The 26,722-nt window shown below is 34.2% G+C and overlaps 1 protein-coding gene across 1 annotated transcript in view; it reads right to left on the bottom strand.

Moving 5' to 3' along the window:
- PCDH15 (protocadherin related 15) overlaps nucleotides 1-26,722 on the bottom strand; it is a 990,428-nt gene that overhangs the window by 133,129 nt on the left and 830,577 nt on the right. Inside the window, exons 22-23 of the mRNA XM_077945583.1 lie at nucleotides 17,147-17,287; nucleotides 15,112-15,224 (exon numbers count right to left, since the gene is read on the bottom strand). Coding sequence (XP_077801709.1) covers nucleotides 15,112-15,224; nucleotides 17,147-17,287 — 254 coding nt within the window. The remainder of the gene's footprint in view (nucleotides 1-15,111; nucleotides 15,225-17,146; nucleotides 17,288-26,722) is intronic.

Raw genomic sequence — 26,722 nt, 5'->3', positions numbered from 1 at the left:
ATACAACTGACAAACTGCATTCTTAAAATAAAAGAAACACTTGAAACAGACAGCTTCAGTAACGGAACTGTACAGCTCACTGATGTAGCTGGAGATAGATACCAACTAGATGGTCATTTTCCAAAGATTGCTAAGAGGATGCTAAAGGAAATGGTTATTTGGCAGATATGAACCTGGAATATGGGAGAGGCTAGTGGTTTCATGTTTTCATAATGGCCTTCAGGAAGGGCTTCCTCAAAGGCCCTTTCACAAGGCTTGACCTGAATTGGGTTTGATGTCCTTGCATATCCATGATGGCAGTGTTGGTTCCTATTTACTCCACAAAGGCAATGCTTCTAACTTTATTGGCCATTTTAAACAAAAGCTACAGGTTTTGACTAAAATTCCAAAATCACCTCAACTAATACTTAAAGAGAATCCTAAATAATATTTTGATTTTAAAAACAGACTTATGAGAGTAATTTTAAATGTTTTTCCTCATTAATGTTACTATTGCATTATCCTTACCTTCTAAATTTTATATGTAAAACAGCTGTGTATTTTAAAAATTAATAATTTTTTGTTTCTAATAATAATGTTATTGAGAAATAAATTAAGATAAAAATAATGTCACTATGCCTATGCATTCATTATTTATACTTCCTCCCAGAAAAGTTCAATGGTCTCAGAATTTTTTGTATTCTTATTTTTTAATCGTCAAATAGAAATTTTATACACTTATGGTGCATGACATGATGTTTTGAAATATGTATACACTGTAGAATGGCTAAATTAAACTACCATCCTTCCATTTTATTACCTCACATGTTTATGAGTGGTGAGAACATTTAAAATCTATTCCCTTAGCAATGTATAATATTGTACATTGTTTTTAACTATGGTCACCATGTTGTTAAACAAATCTCTTCAATTTATTCTTCTGGTCTAACAGAAATTTTGTATCCTTTGACCAATATCTCCCCAATTCTTCCCTTCCTACCCAGCCCCAGGTCACCACTTTTTTATGCTCTACTTTCATGAGTTCAACTTTTTTAGATTCCATATATATAAGCTTTATTAGATCATTATTAGAACATGCAGTTTTTTTCTCTGTGCCTGATGCATTTTAGTTAACATAATGTCGTCCAGATTTGAGACAAATGAATGTATTTGAGACAAAATAGAATACTAGTTAAAGTCTAGGTTCATTCACGTTGTCCCAAATAAAAGAATTCCCTTCATTTTTAAGGCTGAATAGTATTTCATTGTGTGTGTATACATATATATATATATATATATATATATATCACATTTTCTTTATCCATTCATTTATTGATAGACACATTTTGTTTGATTCCATATCCTATTATGAATAATGCTGCAATAATCCTGGGAGTGCAGATATCTCTTCCACCAATAGCCTGATTTAAAAACGGACCAAGGACCAGAATAGATAGTTCCCAAAGAAGACATACAAATGACCAGTAAATATATGAAAAAAATGTTCACTGTCACTAATGATCAGGACAATGAAAGTTAAACCTACAATAAGATATCACTTCACATCTATTAGAGTAACTACTAAAAAATCCACTTCATATAACTTGCGTTTGAATGTGTCTCTCACCAGGTTCAGGCACTGGTAATACTGCAGCCCAGAATGCAGTGGAGGGGAGCGTTTGGGTTCCTGTTCCAGCTGGTTCACCTAGTGACACTATGTGCTATCTTCCACACAGTGAGTTCTCCCTTAGGATCAATCACAATTAGTGAACGTCCTTCATACTGACCTAAAATGTTTCTGTTTTTCATCTACTCATCTCACTTTTCACCTGAACCCCTGGTAACTAATGATCTTTTTACTGCCTCTATATGTTTACCTTTTCTAGAATGTCACATAGATGAAATCATACAGTACGTAGTTTTTTGGACTGGCTTCTTTCCTTATCAATATGCGCTTAAGTTTCCTCTATGTCTTTTGTAGTGTGATATCTCATTTCACTTTATTGCTGAATAATATTACATTGTATTGGATGTGTCACAAATAACTGCACTTTCATAAGAAGAAAACTGATCAAAATAACTCCAAATCTGTTGTTTAAAAGTAAATCTTTGCAGATTAAATGCAAATCAAAAAAGTTAACTGCTTCGGAATTTACATGCACAATACTTACAATATAACCTCATGAAAATATAAACTAATTTATACATATCCTTTTTTTTTTTAAGATGGAGTTTCACTCTATCGCCCAGGCTGGAGTGCAGGGGCACAATCTCGGCTCACTGCAACCTGTGGCTCCCAGGTTCAAGCAATTCTCTGCCTCAGCCTCCCGAGTAGCTGGGATTACAGGCGTCCACCATGACACCTGGCTAATTTTTTGTATTTTTAGTAGAGATGAGGTTTCACCATCTTGGCCAGGCTGGTCTTGAACTCCTGACCTCATGATCCACCCACCTCAGCCTCTCAAAGTGCAGGAGGATTACAGGTGTGAGCCACCGCACCTGGCCCATACATACCCTTTTAATATTTCAGAGTTTTTTTTGAAAATATATATTACAATAAATCTTTCAATTAAGTATATTTTAAGTAATTTTCTGAATAATGACTATACTACAATAACATAATTTGCAATGTCTAAATGTTAGACCCAGTTTTTATAGTATAAATATAGATGAAACAATTACTGTACAATTTAAAATCTACTATTGTTGAGTTCAAGAAGTAACAATAAAAGTAAATGTTGTATATGTCGAATAAAGCTTCTAATTATTTTAAAAGCCAGGCAATTTAGGATATAAAAGTGTTTGTAAATAGATGCTATAAAATTTCACTAGGATTCAATCTGGCTCTATTGCTTTCTTTGTACTGAGAGACAAATCTAATTTATTTTGACATGTTTGAGTTCAATATATTTGCAAATCAGTACCAATTAAGGTACTGTTTTTATATCTACTATGAGGGAATTTAATGAAAATGGGAAGGGAAGAATAAAAAAAGAAAACACCCACTAGAACTCCGATTATTTGTAACCTTGGAGTAATTGCATCAGAGTGATCTAATTTTACATATTTAAATAAGAAAAACAGTTTTAAAAAGACATGAATCAAGAGAGAGATGCAGTTCTCCCAGAATTCTTAGGATGGATTTTAGACAAGAAAATTAATTAAGGGCCAAAAAGCTAGACACTGCTTTTTACATATGTTCCAAAGAATGCTTGCTTCCTGTCATTAAGAGTTTCGTTTCTATTCAGTTCCTTAAAGAATCTTCATCTTGAGGATATAAAAACAGAAGTATAAACAATTTATCAAAATATTTGAAAGCAGAAACTACAATCTAAGGTGTTTGTTTTTGCCTTTGCTTAAATTATTATATTGTTCTCATTAAAATAGTGTGTTCTAATCTCTCATAGCCATTGGTTCTTAAAGCTTAAATTCATAAGAATGTGCTGGATAAATTTTTTAAACTTACTAAAGTACAGAAGATTCTTGATTTGTGATGGTTTGACTTGCAATTTTTGACTTTACTATTGTATGAAAGTGATATACATTCAGTATGCTCCTTGACTTACAATGGGGTTAGGTCCTGATAAACACATCCCTATTTGTCTATTGCCTTACCTTAATTATTATAGAGGGCTCTTCTTACTTTCAAAAGTGTCCTGCTTTGGACAATAAATTGTATGATCTTATCTATGCTGGAAACTATATGGATATATTAAAATAGCAAATTTATTCCTCTCGCTTGAAAATTTACGATTTTTTTTTTTTTTTTTTAGTGAGACAGAGTGTACAGGTAATCATAATTCTGTTTTGAATTATACATTATTTGACATTAACATAGTGATTTCTGCTTTCCCTTGTTTGCAATTGCCTGATATATATTTCCTGTTCACTCTGTTTTTGTGCATGTGATTTTGGTTTAAGTACATTACCTAATGGCATGAAACCATGTGTGAAAAGTTTACCAGAAGTAAAAGGCATTCTCAGAAGATTAAGTAAATAGCACAGCTATTAAGCACTGAAGGAGTTGGGAGACGAACAACTTACCCATTATAAATTGGTGATAAAAATTTCATGATTTTGAATCAAGATTTAAACAGTGTAAAATTCTACTTTCCATGGAGATTGTGGAAGCACAAAGTGACTTCCATAAAGAGGCTATGCATATGTCATTTGCCTGTTTAACACCATTCAATGTCTTCAAATTTCTCTGTGATAATTAACAAAGTTTTTAATATGGCTCAGTAAGTCCCTTCACAATCCAACTCTCCCTATTTCTCCAGACTCATCACCATAGGACTCCATTTAGTATGTTATTTTTGTCTCAAATATGTTTTCATTGATCACTAATAAAATAAAATTAATGTATCCTACTATATGTTTCACTTGGATCAAAATTTCCCATAGATACAATATAGTGAAATAATGAGACCTATAAAATCACTCTTTGTATTGAAAAGTTTGTGCTAAATTCTAAACAGTGGATGTAAAGTGAACTGTTCGGACTTGAGTACTTTGTTGATGGAAGACTTGCTTCACTCTGCTACATGAGCAAATGCCAAAATGTGTACAACCTTGGAAATGTGAAAGAGAAATTAAATTCCATATGGGTACACAGAGAGCCTATGAAAACTGTAATGAAAGATTGTCAGAATCATTCCATCAATAGTTAAATGGGCAAAACCTATTATGTTTGAGGCAAGGTTTTAATAGTGCCATAAAAAGACAGGAAAGGCTATCTTCAGGTAAAGTCAGCTCTTATATTGGACAACAAATCTAAATTAAAATAGAAAACAATTTTAGCAATCAAGTTATGCTCTCTGCATGTGCATTTGTTTTATATTATTTTATAGTCTTCAGATAGCTTTCATTAACTTATTTGCACTCAAGAGAAATCATTCTTTCCAAACTATTGTTCATCTTATTAAAATCTTCTCTCAAAATCTGTAAGTCCAAACTTGGAAGGTTTTATAAGAATGATAGCCTGGGCAATATAGCAAGACTCTGTCACTACAAAATAATTTAAAAAAAAATTAGCTAGGCGTGGTGGTATGCACCTAAAGTCATAGCTACTTAGGAGGCTGAGGGTTAAGATGGAAGACTGCTTGCAGTGAGCTATGACCGAGCCATGGCACTTCAGCTTGGAAGACAGAATGAGATCCTGCCTCTAGAAAGAAAAAGAAAATGATGGCTATGCTCCTCAACATAAGGTAATTTTAATTCTCTTTATAATGAAATGTTAACTAGAACTGCTCACTTGCTATTTCTTTGGCCACTGTGATAACATTATTTACATTTTCATAGTTTACAAAGATGAATGTCTTGATTATAAATTATACTTTTTCTGTTTTGTATATCAAGAGGTAAAATGTTAATCCTTTGTTAAATATACTCTAATTTTTTTCTTTAATATAAAGTTTCTTGAGAAATTCATTTTAAATATAAATTGTATACAACTTTCAACCTGTCATTTATTACAAAATTAATTCATATGAATCAACCAACTACCAATGTTTTATTTTAACAGAGAAAGTGATAAGATTATCTTTGGAAGGAGTTAAAATTTTTCAAAATTTCAGAATGTTCACATGTATAACATTCTGATTTTGAATTTGATATATTAAATTTTAATAATATAAATTGAAAAGGACTTACAATATTTTTTCTGAGTTTAGCAATATATCAACAAGAGGTTAACAAATATAACTTAGGAATATTTGCCCTTATTTTTATAATGTATATACCAGTATAAATTTTGAATTTAGGTTGTTATGGAAATTACACTTGAAAATACTCAAATCTTAAAAATTAACATGTGACATTAAATCATGCAATGGTTAATATTAAATTTGATACATTTCCATTTTTAAATAAATAACAAAGGCCTATCTATATAGGTGGCATATATCTTTGAAAATTTTGCAATTAATTGTATTTGGCAAAGTTTTTGATAAATTGTGTAACATACTGCTTTTCCCACTCAAAATCAATATTCACATTTAGATTCTATGATCTATTCCAGACGTGTTGACCTTTTCACGATATTTACTTTTAAAACTGATGACAAGTGAATTTCAGTGTGTGTAAGTCTTAGTCCATCACCCTGAGATGAAGGTCAAATGTCATTCTCATTCTTCAGAAAGCTAACTTACTTCACCTACAGGAGTCAATGTAATCTCAAGTAATATGTGTTTGAACTACTATTAGGATTTTTCTATTTCTGTAGGGTTTAAACAAAAGATACATAAAAGGAATTTACTGACTCTGACAGTGTAACTAATTTCCAAAATCTCTAAATAGATAATTGACTGAAAACCCCTTAGCAAATATGAACATGCAGTGACAATAAGAGTATGCCTCTCAGATCTGCAACTACAGGAAGCACAGTTGGTCAAGGTCACAGTTTCTGTGTTCTGAAATCTGTTTATGTTTGTATGAAGGACATATTTCCTAAGGGCTGCCTAAGGAGTCAAGTATTGAATGGCTGACTTATTAGGCCAACTAAATGATCTCTATAGTCTATTTCATTCATTGTATAATGTGAATTTGAGAATATAATTTTTATAGATAAGATTAACATTTTTCTCAGTTTCTAATGAAAAACAAATTATAAAAAATTATTTAAACAAATATATGTAATTGTAAATAGATATGAAGAAACTACCCAATCACTTGAATGGTTAAAAAATCAAAGTTTAAATTTGGAATGTTTATGTGTAATAGGGGATATTACTTGGACTTAATTCATTGCCCCCCCCACCAAAAAAAAATGAAACTAGTTGGAGATAATTTTGAGAAAGAGAGATGGAGGATGTTTCAACAATAAAGAATGAAGAAATGCCATTAGCTTGTTAAGAACTCTTTGTTTAGCTCTTTGTTTCAGGGAAAGGTAGTAGAGCAAGAAGGAAGAATGATCACATGGGGCATGAAAATTCTAAGACGCTAATATCATTGTTGTATCTTTGTCAAAAATAGAAACTGAAGGAATGAAATAAAAGAGGAACAATGTGGAAGATTTGTTAAAATTTGAGATTTTTGGTTGTGTGTATGCTTCTAAAATATACAAACGTTTGTCTACAGTTGTAGAAAATGTTACAGAATCCTTAGGGTGTAGGTTTTCCAGTAGGAAGCCTCTGTGGCTGGTGGCACCTTTGCATGAATTCTGCTCAAGCCCACTGGGCTTGTTTCACCCACTCAGCCTAGCAGGCTTCACTTGGATTCTTCTACCAGCCTAGATTCCATGCCTGCCAAGGGTGAGCCAGGCACAGAGCAGTGAGGTAGGGATGAGTGAGTGAGTGTGGAGTCCACCACTGTGCACAGCCATGCACACTGGCTACTGTGGTGGGAAGGGCAGCTCCAGGAGCCAGCACAGATGCTAACTCCATGCAAGCCTGTGGCTGGATCTGGTGCACCACAAACAGCTTCCACTGAGGGCACCCATGTCTGGATGAGTGGAATGTGGTGGCACCTGGTAGCTTGGAGACAACAGAAACCAGAGTCCCAAAGAGGGTGTCATAGGCCTGGCTCAGGGAGCCCCAAGGTCTGGGATCACTAAAAGGCCACTTTGCTTCTCTTCTCTCCTTCTCATCGTCTACAATGTGGCAAGCAGGGAGACATGTGTCAGCCGTACTTGTGTTACTGCTCTTTCAGTCCTGCCATTCAGCAGGTCCCAAGTTCTTGTCCCATATCCAGGAAGAATTAGGTATGTGGCCATCTGAAGGGTGAGCAAGGCAAAGAGGTGCTTCATTGAGCAACAGTATTTCTCTCAGGTGACCTGAAATGGGTAGCTCCTAGATGCAGGCAGCCTGTCCTGATGTCTGTAGGCCTCAGTGGAGAGGAGACCCAGAGTGGGTAGCTCCTATCCTCAAGCAGGTTGTCCTGATGTCTGCCTGAGTCTGGTTGAGTCTGGGGTTTTTATGTACTTCAGAAGGGAGAAAGTGATTGCAGATTGGTCCATGGGCAGCCATAGGCAGCCTAGAAAGAGCACCATAAGTTCTCACCCCAGTCCAGGGAACTGGCAGGCTAGGTGCCAGACTTCAGGCAATCCTTGGCTAGAAGATGAGGTTTCACCAGACCCATCCCTTTCCACCCAGGAGCCTGTCTGCCTTCTGTTGCCATTCATGGCACCCAGGCCATTTTTGCCCAAGAGGTGACTGCAGGCCTGCTCCAGGACACCCTCAGCTCCACCTTGGTTTCTTTCCCATGCTCACTGGTGCCCAAAGTGCAGAGGGGGCTGAGGTGGCAAGGGGCTTGTGTGTCAGCACCACCATGATTGTGTGCACACCCAGCCATGTGGTCACAATGCTCGGGGCTTGATCACAGCTTTGCTCCGAAATTGGAGCAGGCCTCGGAAGCAGGGAGAGGCCAGGCATTGGGAGAACACACTTTGAGCCTGTAGCAGGAGGTGGACCCAGGTCCACAGTCTCAGCTGGGAGCTCTGGGCTCTGGTCTCACCAACTCAGAAATGCATGGGGCCCCTGCCTGTTCCCAGCTCTCACTGACTCTGCAGAGTGCACAGCCCCAGCTGCGCTTCCCTGGTTGCAGCCAGCGTCTTTGCAGCAAATGCTTCAGACAGGTCGCTGCTGTCATCAAAAGGAATAGTATACAGTATGAAGAGTTATATATTTCAAAAGTTTTAAGAAGAACTCATTGTTTTCTGGATAGAACAGATGTTCATTAATAACAAATGAACACACAATGTCTTGATCCTCCATTTCACCTAAGTGACTCCATAAAAGATTGATGTGAAAAGGTCATGAAATTAACAAAATGAGTCTGCTTCAATTACTATAACAACCCTACAAAGCAAAGAGAATCAAGTGTATAGTAATTCTTATCTACTATAACTCTGGCCATTATAAAAGTAAACATATATTTCTATGGGGCAATTTTCTTCCCATTATGTGATTACTCCTACCCTTGATTATTTGAAGTCAGCCATCAGGAAATAACATATAGTTCACAGGATTTGAAAAAAAAAAAAAAACCTCAAATCTTTTTCCAATACATATAAAATATCTTAATATTATAAATTATAAACCAGACAAACATCATTTTTCTTAAGAAATGTGTTTTTAAATACCGACAACCTACTTTATTGAGTATAGGGTTGTCTTTGTAAAATTTTTGAATGATTTTCAAACTTCATTATTTCTTTTTCAAAGGAAAGAAAAGATTTTTTTTTTTTTTTTTTTTTGAGACAGTCTCAAAAAAGCTCTGTCATCTAGGCTGGAGTGCAGTGGCACAATCTTGGCTCACTGCAAGCTCTGCCTCTTGGGTTCACACCATTCTTCTGCCTCAGTCTCATGAGTAGCTGGGACTACAGGTGCTGCCATCAGGCCCGGCTAATTTTTTTTTGTATTTTTAGTAGAGACAGGGTTTCACCGTGTTAGCCAGGATGGTCTCGATCTCCTGACCTTGTCATCCATCCGTCTTGGCCTCCCAAAGTGCTGGGATTACAGGCGTGAGCACCACTATGCCCAGCCGTAAAGAAGTTTTTAAATATGGAAACGAAACAGAGGCATACCATTATTAACTATGTGGAAGGAGGGGTTGACTTTTTATTATGTTGTTACTTTTACATAAGTCAGAAAACCTATTAATTATCTATCATCAAAACTTTGCAGGCAAACCAGTAGGATTTTCCTTTAGCAAATACTAAAGTACTTACTATGGTGTTTATTACTTGTGCCTATTATTTTATTCTTTTACAATTTTAGAAGAAGATAATGATAGATCTATTGTTATATTCCAGCAACTAAGCAATTACCAATAGAACAACATAAAAGTGCTTTCAATTCTAAAAAAAGAACAATGGATTTTGTTTCTCTGTCTAGCTAGAACTGGTATATTGAAAAATGTTATGCCAAATAGTAAATGCAACCTCTCAAACATTTTTGATGGTCTTTGCCATGCTAGTTTTCAGCTCATAACTCAAATTTACACTTTGCCATTATGCTTTCATTTTTATTTTCTTTTTATTTTACTTTTGTGACCAAGACACTGAAACTTCTCAGAAAACTGGAGAAGGTAATTGGTTGTATCAAATATCCAATCTTTAGCTTGAAATTCAGAAAGGTTTGGCTTGGAATATGTAACGTTAATACTCATTAAACTGAAATTACTAAAAATACAGATTTTTAAAACCAACCAGAAATGTTAATCTGAGATTTGCTTTGAATTAAAAAAAAATAAATATTCATTTTCTTGTTATTTGAAGAACAATTTACTTCATTAATACATATTTAAATGTAAAAATACTTCTATTCTATTATATCATCAGCTCATGTACCCCATTGTGCATTCTAAGTCATTTTAAAATCACTGTGGCAATTAAAATCTATAAATCTGTAAATTGTTTACAATCACATATTTAATGTGCAAGGTCTTCGCCTATACCATTTCCCCTTTTTCCTCAACAATTGAGGTAGAACTAGGACACAGTTGCCTAGCAAGGAACAGCATTCCTCTCCCCTTGTTAGAACTAAATGTAGACCTGTACCTGGATTCTCACAACGAAATGTGAACTGAACTGAAATGAGGTGAAATCAATTCTCACCTCAATTGATTAAGGAAATCTCTAGATGTGGACTTCTATCTCTTTTCCCCTTTCCCTTGACTAAAATGGTAATAATGAGTTATTTTGAAACAGAATGTTGAAGATGGTCACCCCTGAGTTGTCCCAGGTCCCTGAACTCTAAATCATTGAAATTTGGTGGTATCCTATTACAGTGGCCTAAACTAGCCCTAACTCAATCTGATTGCCCTGAAATTTAATGATTTAATGACTATCTAATAGAAATAAGTCAATGGAGTCAGTGACGGGAGGGGGAGGTATGGGTCAATGATTCAGTTACATATTCTACGATAAATAAATATTTTATCTTTAATATCTCTCTTTTTACCTAATCATTTGTTAAATGCTAATTTTTCCTATGGAATTCAAATACAAGTATTGGAATGAAGACATTCCTGAGATGTAATAACCATGTGTACCTCAGCTTACAGTGCCAGATTACTGCTTTCCATCTGTAACACATTATCTTCTCTTACACCCTACAAAGAACATAAATCCTGAGCTATCATTTTTGTTTCCCCCAAATTTGATCACAAGAAGTAGAAGGTTTTTCACTAGGAGTAATTCCAACACAAAGGACCATCCTAATGATCAAAAATTAATAATGTAATTTAGCATCTCTGGGAATTATGTGCATCCAGTTGAGGCAGTAAAATGAATTTGAAAACATTAGAGAGGGAATGAGGCATATGAGGTTGGCAGAAACCATTATGTGCTTCACTTTTTTTTCATTAAGAAAAGAAAGTGTGTTGGCCTCCAAAGCAACCTGAAATGGCACAGGCATATTGCCAAACTAGCAACTAAACATATTAAAAGAAAATATCATACAGAAATAAAAATATTCTACCATGAATATTGTTTTTAAAATGTCAAGCTGGGAAATACTGCAATATGAATGAGAATGACTTTTAAATATGATTAATTAATTATGTGATTAGTTGTTGGAAACTAATAAAATGTTGAACAACTTATATTAGTTGAAACAGCAGTAGCTAATGGGACTAAGCCTTCTAAGGAAATGATTCAGACCACTTAGTTCCATATTTTTTTTGGCCAGAAAACAGTCAAATGGCAGAATTCAGAATTCACCAGTAGTTAGTAAGGAGAGGAAATGTAATCCAGCTATATACCCATGAGAAAAAGGATTTAGGAGGCATCCAGATACTGCTATCTATGTATTTCCTCAATGATCTTCAAAAAGAATGAAGAGATAATTGAAGATGATAATCATTAGACTTAAGTTTTTTACAGTTCAGTTAAAATTTTGGTTCAAATTTAGACCTATATAAACATAATTATATTCAATTACTTGCATTTATCCAAAAAGTAGTGTCCTTGTTCACATTTGGTATAACATTTATTTTTAAAATTTTCTGGTTATTTGATAAAAATTTAATCCTTTTAAGTATTCAAGTACCACTAAATGCATTATGACCAAGATACTGATTCTTAGAATCTCTGGGAGTTATGTGTGTACAATTGTGCATATTATTAATACACAGTAGGATGCAACAAGATTACCAAATTATCTTTATAATTCAGAATACCAAATGAACTGGGATAATCAAGGGCAATTTTGTAATTGTTAGAAAAGTTCTGAAAGATCAAAATTCTCCCACATATATCTATGTGACTGTTGCTAATTTTAGTACCACACAATTGGCTAATTTTTGTTCTCTAAGTTAACAACAACTTTATTAAGAGAATCTATTTGAAGTTAATAGTTTTATGCAGAGATGGTACAAAATGGTAAATTACACGTTGAACAACACATTTGCATTTTTAAAACACGGCATTAAGCAAAGATACTTAATAAAGAGAGTTAAATGAACAATGCCCTGCTTCGATTTATGACCTTGGCCTGGATATTTTAGCTAAAAGAAAAGTCTAGAGGCATATTTCTATTAACAAGGAAATGAGTTCTAAATGAAAACCTACAGAAACAGTACACCACTTAAGTTTATTTAAAGAGGAAGTTTAAGCATTTTATCACTTTCTTCTTCTCTTGGAGTTTCCAAAGGTAATTAGACTTGCCGCAAGGGACTTTGAAGAACACAGATGGGAATTTTAAGTTAAAACTGTGAGCGTTTTTTTGGATTCACTTAGAAGAGTAATTATATTTTTTGAGAATACCTGATCTAGATAATTTAGTGAGAAACATAGTGAGTTTATATCCGTCCTGTTCTTGAGAACTTCAAAATTAACACATTCAGAGAAGTTCTTCAAAAACAGAAAACTGTGCACAGGAGTCCCCCTTTATTTATGGGGGATATACTCCAAGACCCCCACTAGAGGCCTGGAACTTCAGATGACAACAAAGCCTGTATTTACTATGTGTTTCTTTTTTTGTTTGTTTGTTTTCAATCTGATAAACCAGACTTACTAAGTGACTGATGGGCAGCCTGGATACAATGGACAAAAGAATGATTCTGCTCCAGGGCAGGGTGGCACAGGACAGCATAAGATTTCATCACGCTACTCAGAATGGCATACAATTTAAAACTTATGAATTGCTTATTTCTGGAATTTTCTACTTAATATTTTCTGACCACAGTTGACTTTGGGCAACAAACTGTGAAAAATGATACTGTGGATAAGGAGGGGACTATTGTATCCCATAGCAAGGAATTGGAATACAATCCAAAGGATTGGAAGCACAGGTTACTATTTCAGAAAAAAGGAAACTAATAGATAATAATGTACATATGGGTGAGAATAATCTTTTAAAACAATTAAACAAGAATTCTTATTTGTTTTACATATGGTTTACATCTCAATGATTTACATACATGCTATAGAGGATTTTCTGGTAATTATATTACACAATTTACTTTTGTGTAGATTCTTCTAAAGGCAGATTTGTATGAAAGGATAAAACTGCTTGGTTCAGTGTGTTAAGTGTTTGCAGATGTGTCCCTCACCTACCTTAATCCTCAGTACCTTAGCTCCTCCTGTAGCTTAAAATTATTAGTTCAACCTAAGAAATTGTAAAACACTAAAATCATCCTAGAACATGATCAAGTTCTCCATTATCTGAGATATTCATTTTTAATTATCCTCAATTATTATCATCATCCAACTTTCAATTTTTCTTTGGATAGACTAAACTACCAAAATATTCTGGAATTAAATGTAGACTCCCACACCCCTTATTTATATTTCTGCATATGCTGATTATTCAGTGTGGAACTTCTGTCTATATCTTTTTGGATTGATTAAACTCTACATTTCCTTCAAGATACAACTTAAAACTATGTTAATCATGTTCAAACATAGTTAAGTGTCCCTTAGGCTGCTTCCTCAATACTGTGATCTTATTTTCACCACTGTGTTCTCACAGTGTATTATATTTTTCATACAGTTATTTGTTTCCAGAGATACCAGAGAGCTTGCTTTCTCTCTCTCTCCAGGTAAGGATATGGCAAAAAGACAGCTGCCGGTAAGACCAGAAGAGACCCTGAACCTGACCGTGTGGACACCCTGGTCTTAAACTTGGATTGTCAGCTACGAGAACAATAAGAAATTAACTTTCTGTTGTGGCCAGGCGTGGTGGCTCATGCCTGTAATCCCAGCACTTCGGCAGGCCGAGGCGGGCAGATCAGGAGGTCAGGAGATCAAGATCATCTTGGCTAATGCGGTGAAACCCCACCTCTGCTAAAAATACAAAAAAATTGTCAGGCGGGGTGGTGGGCGCCTGTAGTCCCAGCTACTTGGGAAGCTGAGGGAGGAGAATGGCGTGAACCCGGGAGGTGGAGCTTGCAGTGAGCTGAGATTATGTCACTGAACTCCACTCTGGGGCAACAGAGCGAGACACTCCATCTCAAAAAAAAAAAAAAAAATAGAAAATAATTTTCTGTTGTTTAAGCCACCCAGTTTGTGGTATTTTGTTATGGCTGCGTCAGGTGACTAATACAGTATATATACAAACCATAAACTATAATATATAATATTGGCGTAAATGTATATTTTATATATATAAATGTATATGTATTATATGTGTGTATATAGTGTGTATATATATACAGTATATTTATATATAAATTGATGTATACACATAGTATCACAGTATATATATAAATACACACACTACATTTATATATATGTACACACTATATATATACACACACTATGTACACACACAAACGCACACACATGCACACATACACACTGATTAGATGGAAAATATCATTGCAGATTACATGCCAAAATTGGAAATTGAATGAAATTTTCTACCTGGCAATAATGAGAAACTAAAGGTCTATTTCTAACCATTCAGATCATTAATCAGAATTGAATCCCCAAAATATAATGTTGTATTTTAATAAGTTTGTATCAATTTTTTAAAGTATCCATTATTCATTAAACCATTACTAAAACATATTTTATACTAAATTGTCATATTAACTATTTTTAAAAATTTAAAATATACGTTAATTTAGAAATGCCAAAACCAAAATTGGAAGTCTACTCATAAATTCGTATTACATCAATTTTGAGAGACTCCTTTCAAAAATGCCCTAAACATTTTATGTATTTCAAAATCAGACAGAAATCAATACCTATATTCCTCCTGTGTGAAGCGTGGGATCTCACCAGGATGTAAGACAAGAATCTTCACTGTGGCACTGCTGGACATCACAGGCTCCCCATCATCAAAAGCAACCACCACCAACTTAAAAAGCAATAAAAATTCATTTTAAAGATTATAAATAAGAACAACATAACAGCATAATTTTTATATGTAGGTTTTTAATTATTGGATTCCCTGGTTTCAGATGGGGGAGCAATTTCGTCACTGCCTACCAGGTGGCAGACGCTATGCTAGAATATACTACGTTCTCACTTAATCTTTACAATAATTCAGCCAGATAAATGTTATTATTTTCACTTGCCAGATGAGAATCCTCGAATCCTCAAAGAAGTAACTAACTCTATGATTAAAAAACAACTACCACTAAAACAAGTATATTATACGATATCTCTCCAATTAAAAACTCATTTCCATAATTCCACTGGGGCCTACAGTAAATACACATGATTTTATAGCACAAATACACTTATTTAAAAAGTGTTAAATTCCGTCACATAAAAAGCTAATTAGCTTGCTCAAAAAAGAAATTAATTTTCCTAGTGAATTAGTTGTTTTCGAGATTATAGGGCAGAAATACTTTAGAAGATAAAATTGGAAACCTTTGTAGTTTAACATTCTTTGGTATACTATCTCTTAAAAACAAATTATTAGGCCAAGTTCATTTGGCATAGCAGAAATTGTTCAAATGATGAAAATTAAGAAAAAGCTTAAGCATTGAGGTGTGATGTCTGATATTATTTATCACTGCAATAGGGTGTATAATTGATTTTCTTTAATAACCTATATTACATCAAAGCAATTCTATGTTTACTTTAAGATATGTTAAATACCTTCAAAACTATGTGGTCCTCTCAAATATAAATTCTTTTGGAATCTGCAGGTTAATAATGTAAACTAATTCAACCTAGATCACAGAACCATCCTGGATCTCAGGATCTCATCCTGAGAGCCATAAGTGACCTTTGGGTTAATGCTAATTTACAAACTGATCAGCTGTTCCAAACAGTGGTAAAATCATGAGCGACACAGTGCTCACTGATACTTACGTGGTTAACTGATAAAGCTATTTCCCTACTATAGAGTCAAACACTTTATTCACAGTAACAAAAATTATTCTAAGTAACTATTATAAATGGAAATGTTCAAACACTTAATAAAATTGTCTACTTATGGTAATGCAAAATATGTTTTTAATACCTTGCCAGGTAGAGACAGGCATTATTTTGTCAAATATATTTTTAAATATGTAAAAAACAAAAGTGTGAATATGTTCTGTTTCATTAGTTTTTGAAGAAAAGTAAAATTTGACAAAAATCAAATAGATATAGATATTTTCTTAGATATATGCAAAGATTAACATAACAACATCCAACTGTTGAGTGGTATTAGGAAAATGGATACTCTCAGGAAAGATAAAGAATGCATAGAAAGGGGTATTTTTTTTCAAGTTTTCTAGAATTATAATATATCAAGAGTACTTATCTTAAGAAAAAAATGAGTAAGGGAAAAATGATATTCATACACATAGCTACAGGATAGCATTTATTGTAACAAAAAATGGAAACAGTCTAATTGTAAAGCAACTCAATATTATATTAAAAAGAAAAATACAATGTTATACTCATATAGTAAAATACTATGAAACCACTAAAATAACAGCATTAATGTCATTTATTGGCATAGACAATATAATATTGAATTTAAAAAGCAGTATGTATAAGACTATGTGATTTGAAAACATATATTTACATATTTGTATTTGTATGAAATGTCATCATGAGGATAGAGATCAAAATTGCAAATTCTGGCTGTCTCCAAGATGTGAGATACCAAGAGGTTTTCTTTTTACTATTTTGGAAGTTTCTAAGAAAAAAAAAATTGTAATTTAAAAAAATTAGAAAGGAGAAAAATTGAAATAAAAAAATGTGCTGTCATCTGTTAAGCCAAATTCTCTATCAAAAATTAAACATCAAATAGACTACATAATGAAAAGAGACACTGACCTTAAAAATTGTTGTAGGTTCTTCATTAAGATTGACTCGTGTTATCACTCTTCCAGAATCTTCTTCCACATCAAAAATACTGGCAGGGTAAGGAAACTGGACATCATCTACTCTATACCTCACACGACTTGCAGGTAATCCCTAAAATAAAATTATTAATTATTAATTTGCTGTCACCAAGTTAAAACAAAGTGTAATCATAACATTAAATGGATTTTTAAAATTCATGGTCTTTCAGAAGTGAAAATCGTATTTCCATAATTTCATTCTTTCAGGATTGAAATGTAGCCAGATCATTATTTCTTCATGATAACTCAATCTGAATCAATGAAGTATCTCTACTACAGGTTATTTTAAAATGATTTATATGAGGGAAAAATTAATGGTTGGTTTGGGCATCTTCTCTACCACTTTCCTTTAATTATGTGAATTACATCTGCCACTCAAGACAACCAATATCTCCTTTTTTAAATTCAGAGACAGGGTCGTTCTTTGCTGCCCAGGTTGAACTGCAGTGGCATCACCATAGTTTCCTGTAACCTCAAAACTTCCAGTTTCAAGTGTTCCTATCCCACTCTAGCCTCCCAAGTAGCTAGGAATACAGGTGTGTGCTACCATGCTTGGCTAATTTGAGAGGACTGTGGTAAAGTGCAGGAATAGGCATGAAAGTTAAAAAAACAAAAATTATTTACCATCTACACTGTGTTGATTACAATGCTAGGTATTTCTATACATCATTAAATTAATGCTCGATCCTTTAAATTACATTAATAATGAAGATGATAGTAATAATGGGTAAGTTAACGATCACTAACAATTGCTAGATGCTTACCATGCGCCGCAACCATAGTAAAGATGATGTATGTGTACTCTGTTACCCATGTTAGAGCTAATGAACTTGTGGCTTACAATAAGTTAAAGAATGCTGAAATATTCCAGGTATAGGCAAGATAAGTTGGAACACCAAAGTATTTCACTTTTAAAGAAAACAATTAAAATTTGAATTAAAATTTGGTAAGATATTAAAAGAATCAAAGGGATGATAAAGGAAGAGTTAAAACTTTGCTGGCTGCCCTCACTTATATTAGGTTTTAGATTGGTTTAATTTGGAACTACATAGGGTGACACTGAGGTGAGCATTATAACATTTACAGTGCTTAGGCCTCGTGAATATCTTAAGAACTAGAAGTCAAATAAATATCTTGAGCAGAGAACTAGTATGTGGTAAAGTTTGACTTCAAACCTAAACACTAAATTACAATATTAACTTCTTCAGAGAAAGAAACACTTCTATTTGGCATTATTCTGATGCAGAAAAAGCAAGAACATTATCCCCACAGGGTGTTGATTTGCCTGGACTTGACACTTTGGTGTAAAAACAGTTTGGAGAACGTTGTTTTTTATATTGCCATTTTCTTCATGACTGTCCTTGAAAATAATCCGTTGCTCATGTTGGTTCATGAATTACAGTTGGGCTATGAGATAAGTATGTGACTCTTCAGTATTTGTATAATTCCTTATTTTCTGTAAGTTCAGTCCTTTAATATACTACACATCACCACTGATCACTGTCTCCTTGAATACATTCTTTGTTTAACATTTTTCCACTCTTCTGCCTTTTCTCCTTCCCATCTGGTGCTCTGTCTCAGACTCTTTGCTTGTTCTCACTCTTTCTGGCTACTAAATGCTGGAGTTTTCCAAGGCTCTGTTACAAGAACTTCTATATTTTCTACTTCTACTCTTGGCCCCTGGAACCTCTCCCAGTCCAATAGCTTCAAATATCCTCAATTTGTTCATGAATACCAAATTTTAATATCTGGCTAAACTCTGAACCTTTTAAGTCCAAACTTGGACATATAATTGTCTGCAGATATGCTATTTTCAAATAAACATATTCAAAACCAGAATGATTTCATCTCCCAAATTTATAACTCTTCTACTATAGATAATGGCTCTACCTTTTACTAAGGTGTTCTATTTGAAAGCCTAGGGTTAATCATTGATCCTTTCTCTTAAGACCCATAGCCAAATAATCATCACATCCTGACAGTACCTCAATGAATATATGCCCTAATGTCTACTCATATCCTCTGTATTTTCTGCAGTAGTATCTTAATTGACTTTCTGCTTCAATTCTATTACAATTATCTCATGACTCCTGCTTAAACCCCTCCAATGATTTTGCATCACACACACACACCAAATAAATACAAAGCTGTTATGGGCAATCTGATCCTAAAAACATTTAATTTTTGCCTGCTTATCTGATTTCACCTTGCTCATTTCTCTTTCACACATTTTCCTTATTCCTGCCTCCTTGGCTTTGCCAAGGCAATAGTCCCTTACCAGGAAAATAAGGTAGCAATACAATATACTCATCTCACAAATTGTTGGTTAATACATTTACCCTCCTCTTCTCCAGGTGTTCTCTAATACTCCCACTAAATTATCTTTCTTCAGCAACACTGTCTGAAATTATAGCATATATTTTATGTATTTACTTGTTTACTATTTGTCTCCCACATAAGAATACAAGCTTCATTAGGGTAGGGACTCTAGCTGAGTACCTTGAATATTACCTGAACCATATATATATTCAAGGAGTATTTGACTGAATGCATAAATAGGTGAATGGATAACCACATATCAAGGGTGCCCAGACAGTTCAACTGATATCTAAAGTATTCATATATTTCAAGGTTTGGGAAATAGAAAACATTGAATACACCTTGAAAGCATGTTAGGGAACTGTCAGTTCTGGGATAATATTTTTATATAAACCACTGATTTCACCTAGTGGTGGATGGTCAGTTCACCCACTGAAGATGTATAGAAACAAGGGCATTTTTTTAAGAAAAACTTTTGCCTATTTGGACATAATCAGACTTATTATAATCATACACAATGGCTAACCTTGTGTATGACTTGCCTGAGAAAGAGCAGGGGTTTAACAGAACACATCGTAGGACTTGGGGCATAGTGTCATGCAATGTCAGCAACTTTGCTTGCATTTTAATAATAATGATAATAACAAGAGTTGTTAGCTATCAGTTTGAGTGTTTCACTATGTATCAGACTGTATGTATTACATGCATTTTCATACTTATGATAAGTTCAGAAGTTGGTATCAATAGTACCTACATTTTTTTTTTTTTTTTTTTGAGACAGAATCTTGTACTCTCGCCCATCCTGGAGTGCAATTGTGCGATCTCTGCTCACTGCAACCTCCACCTCTTGGGTTCAAGTGATTCTTCTGCCTCAGCCTCCCAGGTAGCTGGGACTACCGGAGACCGCCACCATGCCCTGATAATTTCTTCTATTTTTAGTAGAGACGGGTTTCACTATGTTGGCCAGCCTGGTCTTGAACTCCTGACCTCGTGATCCGCCCGCCTTGGCCTCCCAAAGGGCTGGGATTACAGGTGTGAGCCACCATGCCCAGCCCTACTACCTGTATTTTTAAAATAATAAAATCTAGGCTTTAAGAATTATTTTCTGAAATTTCCTTAGCTGGAAAATGGCAAAGTTATTTCTCGAAGAAACTTGGTTCACACTAAAACAGAGGTTTTTAACATCAAATCAACTTAACATTTTTTCAATACTATCTTAAAGGCAATAGTCCTTTACCAGGAAAATAAGGCGGCAACACAATTGAGCAAAATTACTTGGCAAAGATACTATAGAATTTGATGCCCTAGTAAATCTTGCCTTAGAACACTTTCTAAGAGGTTATGCAGCACATAATCCAAGTCACCTCCAGAACAGGAGGTTAATGATGAAAAAACATAATTATAGCACCCACTGTTTCAAGAACAAATTTTTAGAGTTTTTGCTAGCATGAGGACCCATTCAGTCTGTAGTACAGTGACTAAAATTACTTATGACAATCACAGATTGGCTCTCGAAAACATAAAATAAGTTAATTATACTTAAAATCTTCTTTTTAATAAAGCCAACATATTTGTAATGCATATGGAATTATGTCTGTAATTGATAAAATGAAAAAGAAAACATGCTGGTATTATGGAATATTATCTCTCAGATGCCTAAAATAGTTTCCTATCCAGAACATCTTAGAACTTCCTGGATGATTTTTACAGATAAGATTGTATGTATATAAATATGAACATATGATTAAAATAGTTTGCTATCCAGAAAATCTTAGAACTTCCTAAATGATTTTTACAGATACGACTTATGTATATAAATATGAACATACATGTTACATAGTGACTATATCAATAAACTTTTTATTCTAAGATTGCTATTATTCTATAGATTACCACACCATCATGAAAGTGTGGCCCTGATAGGATTCAGTTAGCCTACAAGAAACATTTTGATTCTTTTATCACCCATGTTATCAAAGTACCACATTTTATTTGATATCACATATTATGATAACTAAATAACTAAAATGATGTAGAATTTCATTTGAAAATATTTTAAAATTTTTTTCTCTCTCTGTCCTTTCCTACTATCTTCCTTCTCTTCTTTGCTTCTTTTTGCTTTCCCTTCCTCCCTCCTTTTCTTTCTTTACTTGTTTCCAAAGTCTTTTTAAAATAGTTGTATAATTACACTGTATAATAGGTAAAGGTAATTAGCTTTGGGAAACAGCTCTAGTACTAACATTATTTCTGGGAAATTTACAACATGAATCAAGTCAAATTCATTGTTTTAATAAATCATAAAAATAGCTGTGGCTTTAATCTTGGAAAAACCTCTCATTTTGAAACCCAGAATTTCAAGTACTCTATAAAAAAGTTATAAAGTTGATCACTTACAATTACTAATAATTAGTATTTTTAAAATATCCTTTAACACTTGATTCCACTAAAATATACTAGATATGATCAATGTATTCTAATGTATAAAACTCACTCTTATTGGATATGTTTTAAAAACTAAAATAACATAGTAAATGAGTTTATGAATTATATATCTTAATAATTACGATATATGTGACAAATATTTCAGTTATCATTCATATATATGTATATATATATTTTAAAGACAGGATCTTGTGCTGTCACCCAGGTTGATGTGCAGTGGCACGATTATAGCTCACTGCAGCCTTGAACTCCTGGGCTCACGCAATCTTTCTGCCTCAGCCTCCCAAGAGGCTTGATATGGTTTGGCTTTGTCCCCATCCAGATTTCATCTTGAATTGTAGTTCTCATAGTCCCCACGTGTTGTTGGAGGGAGCTGGTGGTAGGTAACTTGAACATGAGGGTACCCTCATGGTGTTCTTGTGACAATGAGTGAGTTCTCACAAAATCTGATGGTTCTGTAAAGGACTTTCCTCCTTTTTGCTTGGCACTTCTCCTTGCTGCTGCCATGTGAAGAAGGATGTGTTTGCTTCCACTTCCACCATGATTGTAAGTTTCCTGAGGCCTCCCCAGCCCTCTGGAACTGTGAGTCAATTAAACTTCTTTCCTTTATAAACTACCCAGTCTTGGACAGTTCTTTATAGCCATGTGAGAGCAGATTAATAAATAGCTGGAACTACAGGTGCATGCCATCATGCTGAACGAATTATTTTAAATTATTTGTAGAGACGGGGGTTCCTTTATGTTGCCTAGGTTGGTCTAGAACTCCTGGCCTCAAGTGTTCCTTTCAATTTGCCCTCCCAAAGTATTAGGATTACAGGTGTAAATCACTGCACCTGGTCTAGATAAACATTAAACTACCAAATATTTGCTTTTATTTTAAATTGTATTAGGAATAGACAGATCTCTCCTTTATATAGTCCCCATAAGTTTAATATTTAACCAATGAAATACTTCAAATAATCATATTTATTTTTAAAAGTAAAGTATAGAAAACATTTAAAATCAAGATGAAAATTTTTAAATATTAACTTCTACTTCATTCATGATAATATAGTATGCATATTATACTGTATCTCTCTATGTATAGCTGTATATATGTCAAGAGAAATTTTTTGGACCATGAATAATGATTAAAGCTATCTTTTTACAAACAAATCAATATTTAAAATTGTGTTACTCCTGCAATAGATTTATTTTCTATATCATTTGGAAACTGTGATAAAATTGCTTTACTATGAACCCTAAAAGCAGTATACAGAATTACTTTCTTAAAGTTTTTACTGAAATGAGGCTGTTGTGTGGTTTATAAATGATCAGTAAATTACTTCTTTGGTTCCATACTCTCATCAACCAAATATAGTGTTCTCTATTTAGGTTCAGAAAAAATCTTGAAGTCATTAGTTATTTCTCTGTATTCACACACTATTACCACTAGACCACAGCATTTAAATAGATTTTTAAAACATTTTTAGAAAAAAAAAAAATCACAACCATTGTAAGAAACCCACAGAAGCATTTAAGGACTTTGCCAATTAGAAAGGCTCTTCCTCATATCTAAATATTTCTTGAAACCAAATCTCATTCTGTCTTCAGCAGTGAAAGAACATAGTGGCTTCTTTTCTTCAGGGCAATATAGCTCCTATAAAGACCAGTGTTTTCACCTGAGCCTCTCTTTATTAGGAGAGATATTTCTAATTATTTTTGAATTACCTTAGGCATTGTTTTCTTGCCATTACATGTTTTCTGTATGCCTTTTTAAAATTTATCATAGTTTTGCAAATGTATTAACTCTGCATTCAAAAAGAAAAAAAAATGAAATGAAACAAATTGTCTTATTTTTTTATGTGATGCACTAGGGAAACCAAATACTTTAGTTCTCTATTTAATTTTATTATTCAAATAATGGAATCAATTTAATTTTATTTTTTAGTTCAACTGGCTTAATTAAAATCTCTTCCTTAGCACAGATATTTTAATATCATGAGGTAAAATATATGTAGCCATTTCAGACAATGTAAAATATCAAAAGAAGACTATAAAATAGACTTTGATTCAAAATGATTTACCAAAAGTTAGAAAGTAGTATTGTAATATGTATGTAGTATCACATTAAAAGGGAAGCTGCATTTAAACAATTTGAGGACTCTATTTGCCTAGTCACCATGAAGAGGGATTATCAAAGGAAAAAAAATGAGGAAAGTATTAAGCAAGAGATAAACACCAATTTAATAGAAAAATGATGAAAACTACCTGCAAGGATTCTCTTCGCAGAAGACAACGGTGGCCAAAATCGAGTTCCCAATTTTTCTGCTTCTTGGAGTCTTTTGAAGAATAAATACAACACATTTCTTCTTTAATTTTTTAATGAAAACTGAGGACATGTGAAAAGCATAGCAGGACAGATTTTGGAAACCTTGTCATTAACCATGTCAGCTATTTCTATAGATGGAGTCAAGCCCATGTATCAGTGTAAGTGCTACTTCAGATAACCATGTTTTTAAAAGACTGATGAGTTGCTGTATAACAATCCTTCTTAGTTCCAGCTTTCATTTCCCAAACATTATTTGATATTTTTTCTGGAATTTTCAAATAAGTAACATAGTCAGGATCCTACAGAAGGATACATATATTTTACAAATAAAATATTCAAAGTAGGAGCACGCTATTACAGAAAGCTTAATAAATCAAGGTGAGCTAAAAACTTTGCCAATATAAATATAACAACTTAATTTAATCACAATTTATATGTTTATTTGTTTATTTTACTTTATTTTTCTTGAGACAGAGTCTCATTCTGTCGTCCGGGCTGGAAGGTAGTGGCGTGATCTCGGCTCACTGCAACCTCCGCCTTGCAGGCTCAAATGATTCTCGTTCCTCAGCCTACCAAGTAGCTGAGATTACAGGCACGCACCATGCTTGGATAATTTTTGCATTTTTAGAAGAGACAGGGTTTCACCATGTTGCCCAGGCTGGTCTCAAACTACTGAGCTCAAGTGATCCACCCACCTTGGCCTCCCGAAGTGCTGGGATTATAGGCATGAACCACCGCACCCAGCCAGAAATTAAACACAACTTAAAACAAATCTCTGAGGGCTTTTTGTTTTCCATTAAATAAAATATATTTAACTTTAAAGATTAGTATCATACAACTAAGTAATAATATATTTATATAAGATGTTTGTAAGAGAAATTTAAAAATTGTCTAAAATATTAGCAATTAAAAATTTTACAAATTTTTACTATCACTTGTCATCATGCTCATATGTTTTATTTCTATTTATTTGTGAAATATAACATTTTGCAGTCCTTGTTTATATGAAAACTGTCTAAAGTTTTGATAGTTAATCACTCTATCTTTTCTGGAACACTCTTTGTGTGGGTTATAGAATATCATATTCCACACTACTGGCTGCCTTAGTAACCACTCTTCATTCTTCTATTTTGCTAATTCATTTAGATCTTCACAACTTTCAAGTGATGGAGACCACAGGTGCCTCTGCCCTTTTTCTTACTATTTTTTTTAATTTCAACTTTTATTTTAGGTTCTGGGATACATGTGCAAGTCTGTTACATGGTATGTTTCATAATGCTGAGGTTTGGGGTACAATTGGTCCTGTTATTGAGGTAGCATAGTACTCGATAGGTAGTTTTTCAGCCTTTGCTCCCCTCCTTCCCCCAACTCCTCTAACAGTCTCCGGTATCTACTGTTCCCATCTTTATGTTCATGTGTACCCAATGTTTAGCTCCCACTTATAAGTGAAATGCAGTATTTTGTTTTCTGTTCCTGCATTAATTCACTTGGAATAATTGTTTCCAGTTGCATCAATGTTGCTGCAAAGGGCATGCTTTTGTGTCCAGAATAGGTTCCTTCCAGTGGGTTCTTGGTCTCGCTGACTTCAAGAATGAAGCCGCAGACCCTCATGGTGAGTGTTACAGTTCTTAAAAATGGTGTGTCCGGGGTTTGTTCCTTCTGATGTTCAGATGTGTCTGGAGTTTCTTCCCTCTGGTGGGTTCATGGTCTCACTTGAGTTCAGGAGCGAAGCTGCAGACCTTCTCAGTGAGTGTTACAGCTCTTCAAGGTGGCAAATCCAGAGTTGTTCATTCCTCGTGGTGGCTTCGTGGTCTTGCTGGCTTCAAGAGTGAAGGTGCAGACCTTCAAGGTAAGTGTTACAGCTCATAAAGGTAGTGTGGAGAGTGAGCAGCAGCAAGATTTATTGCAAAGAGCGAAAGAACAATGCTTCCGCACAGTGAAAGCTGATCTGAGCAGGTTGTCACTGCTGGCTCTGGTGGCCACCTTTTATTCCCTTATTTGACCCCACCCACATCCTGCTGATTGGTCCATTTTACAGAATGCTGATTGGTCCATTTTACAGAGTGCTGATTGTTGCATTTACAAACCTTTAGCTAGATGCAGAGCGCTAATTGGTGTATTTACAATCCTTTAGCTAGACAGAAAAGTTCTCCAGGTCCCCACCCCATTAGCTAAATAGAGTGCTGACTAGTGTTTCTACAATCCTTTAGCTAGAGGGAAAAGTTCTCCAAGTCCCCACCCGACCCAGAAGCCCAGCTGGCTTCACCTCTCACTTCTTTCATGCTTTTTTTATGTTTGCATAGTATTCCATGGTGCATACGTACCACATTTTCTTTATCCAATCCACTACTGATAGACACTCAGATTGATTCCATGTCTTAGCTATTATGAAAAGTGCTATGATGAACATATAAGTGCATGTGTCTTTTTGGTAGA

Source organism: Macaca mulatta, chromosome 9 (genome assembly GCF_049350105.2).
Source record: "Macaca mulatta isolate MMU2019108-1 chromosome 9, T2T-MMU8v2.0, whole genome shotgun sequence".
NCBI classification, from domain to species: Eukaryota; Metazoa; Chordata; class Mammalia; order Primates; family Cercopithecidae; genus Macaca; species Macaca mulatta.
This window is presented reverse-complemented; position numbering and strand designations above follow the sequence as displayed.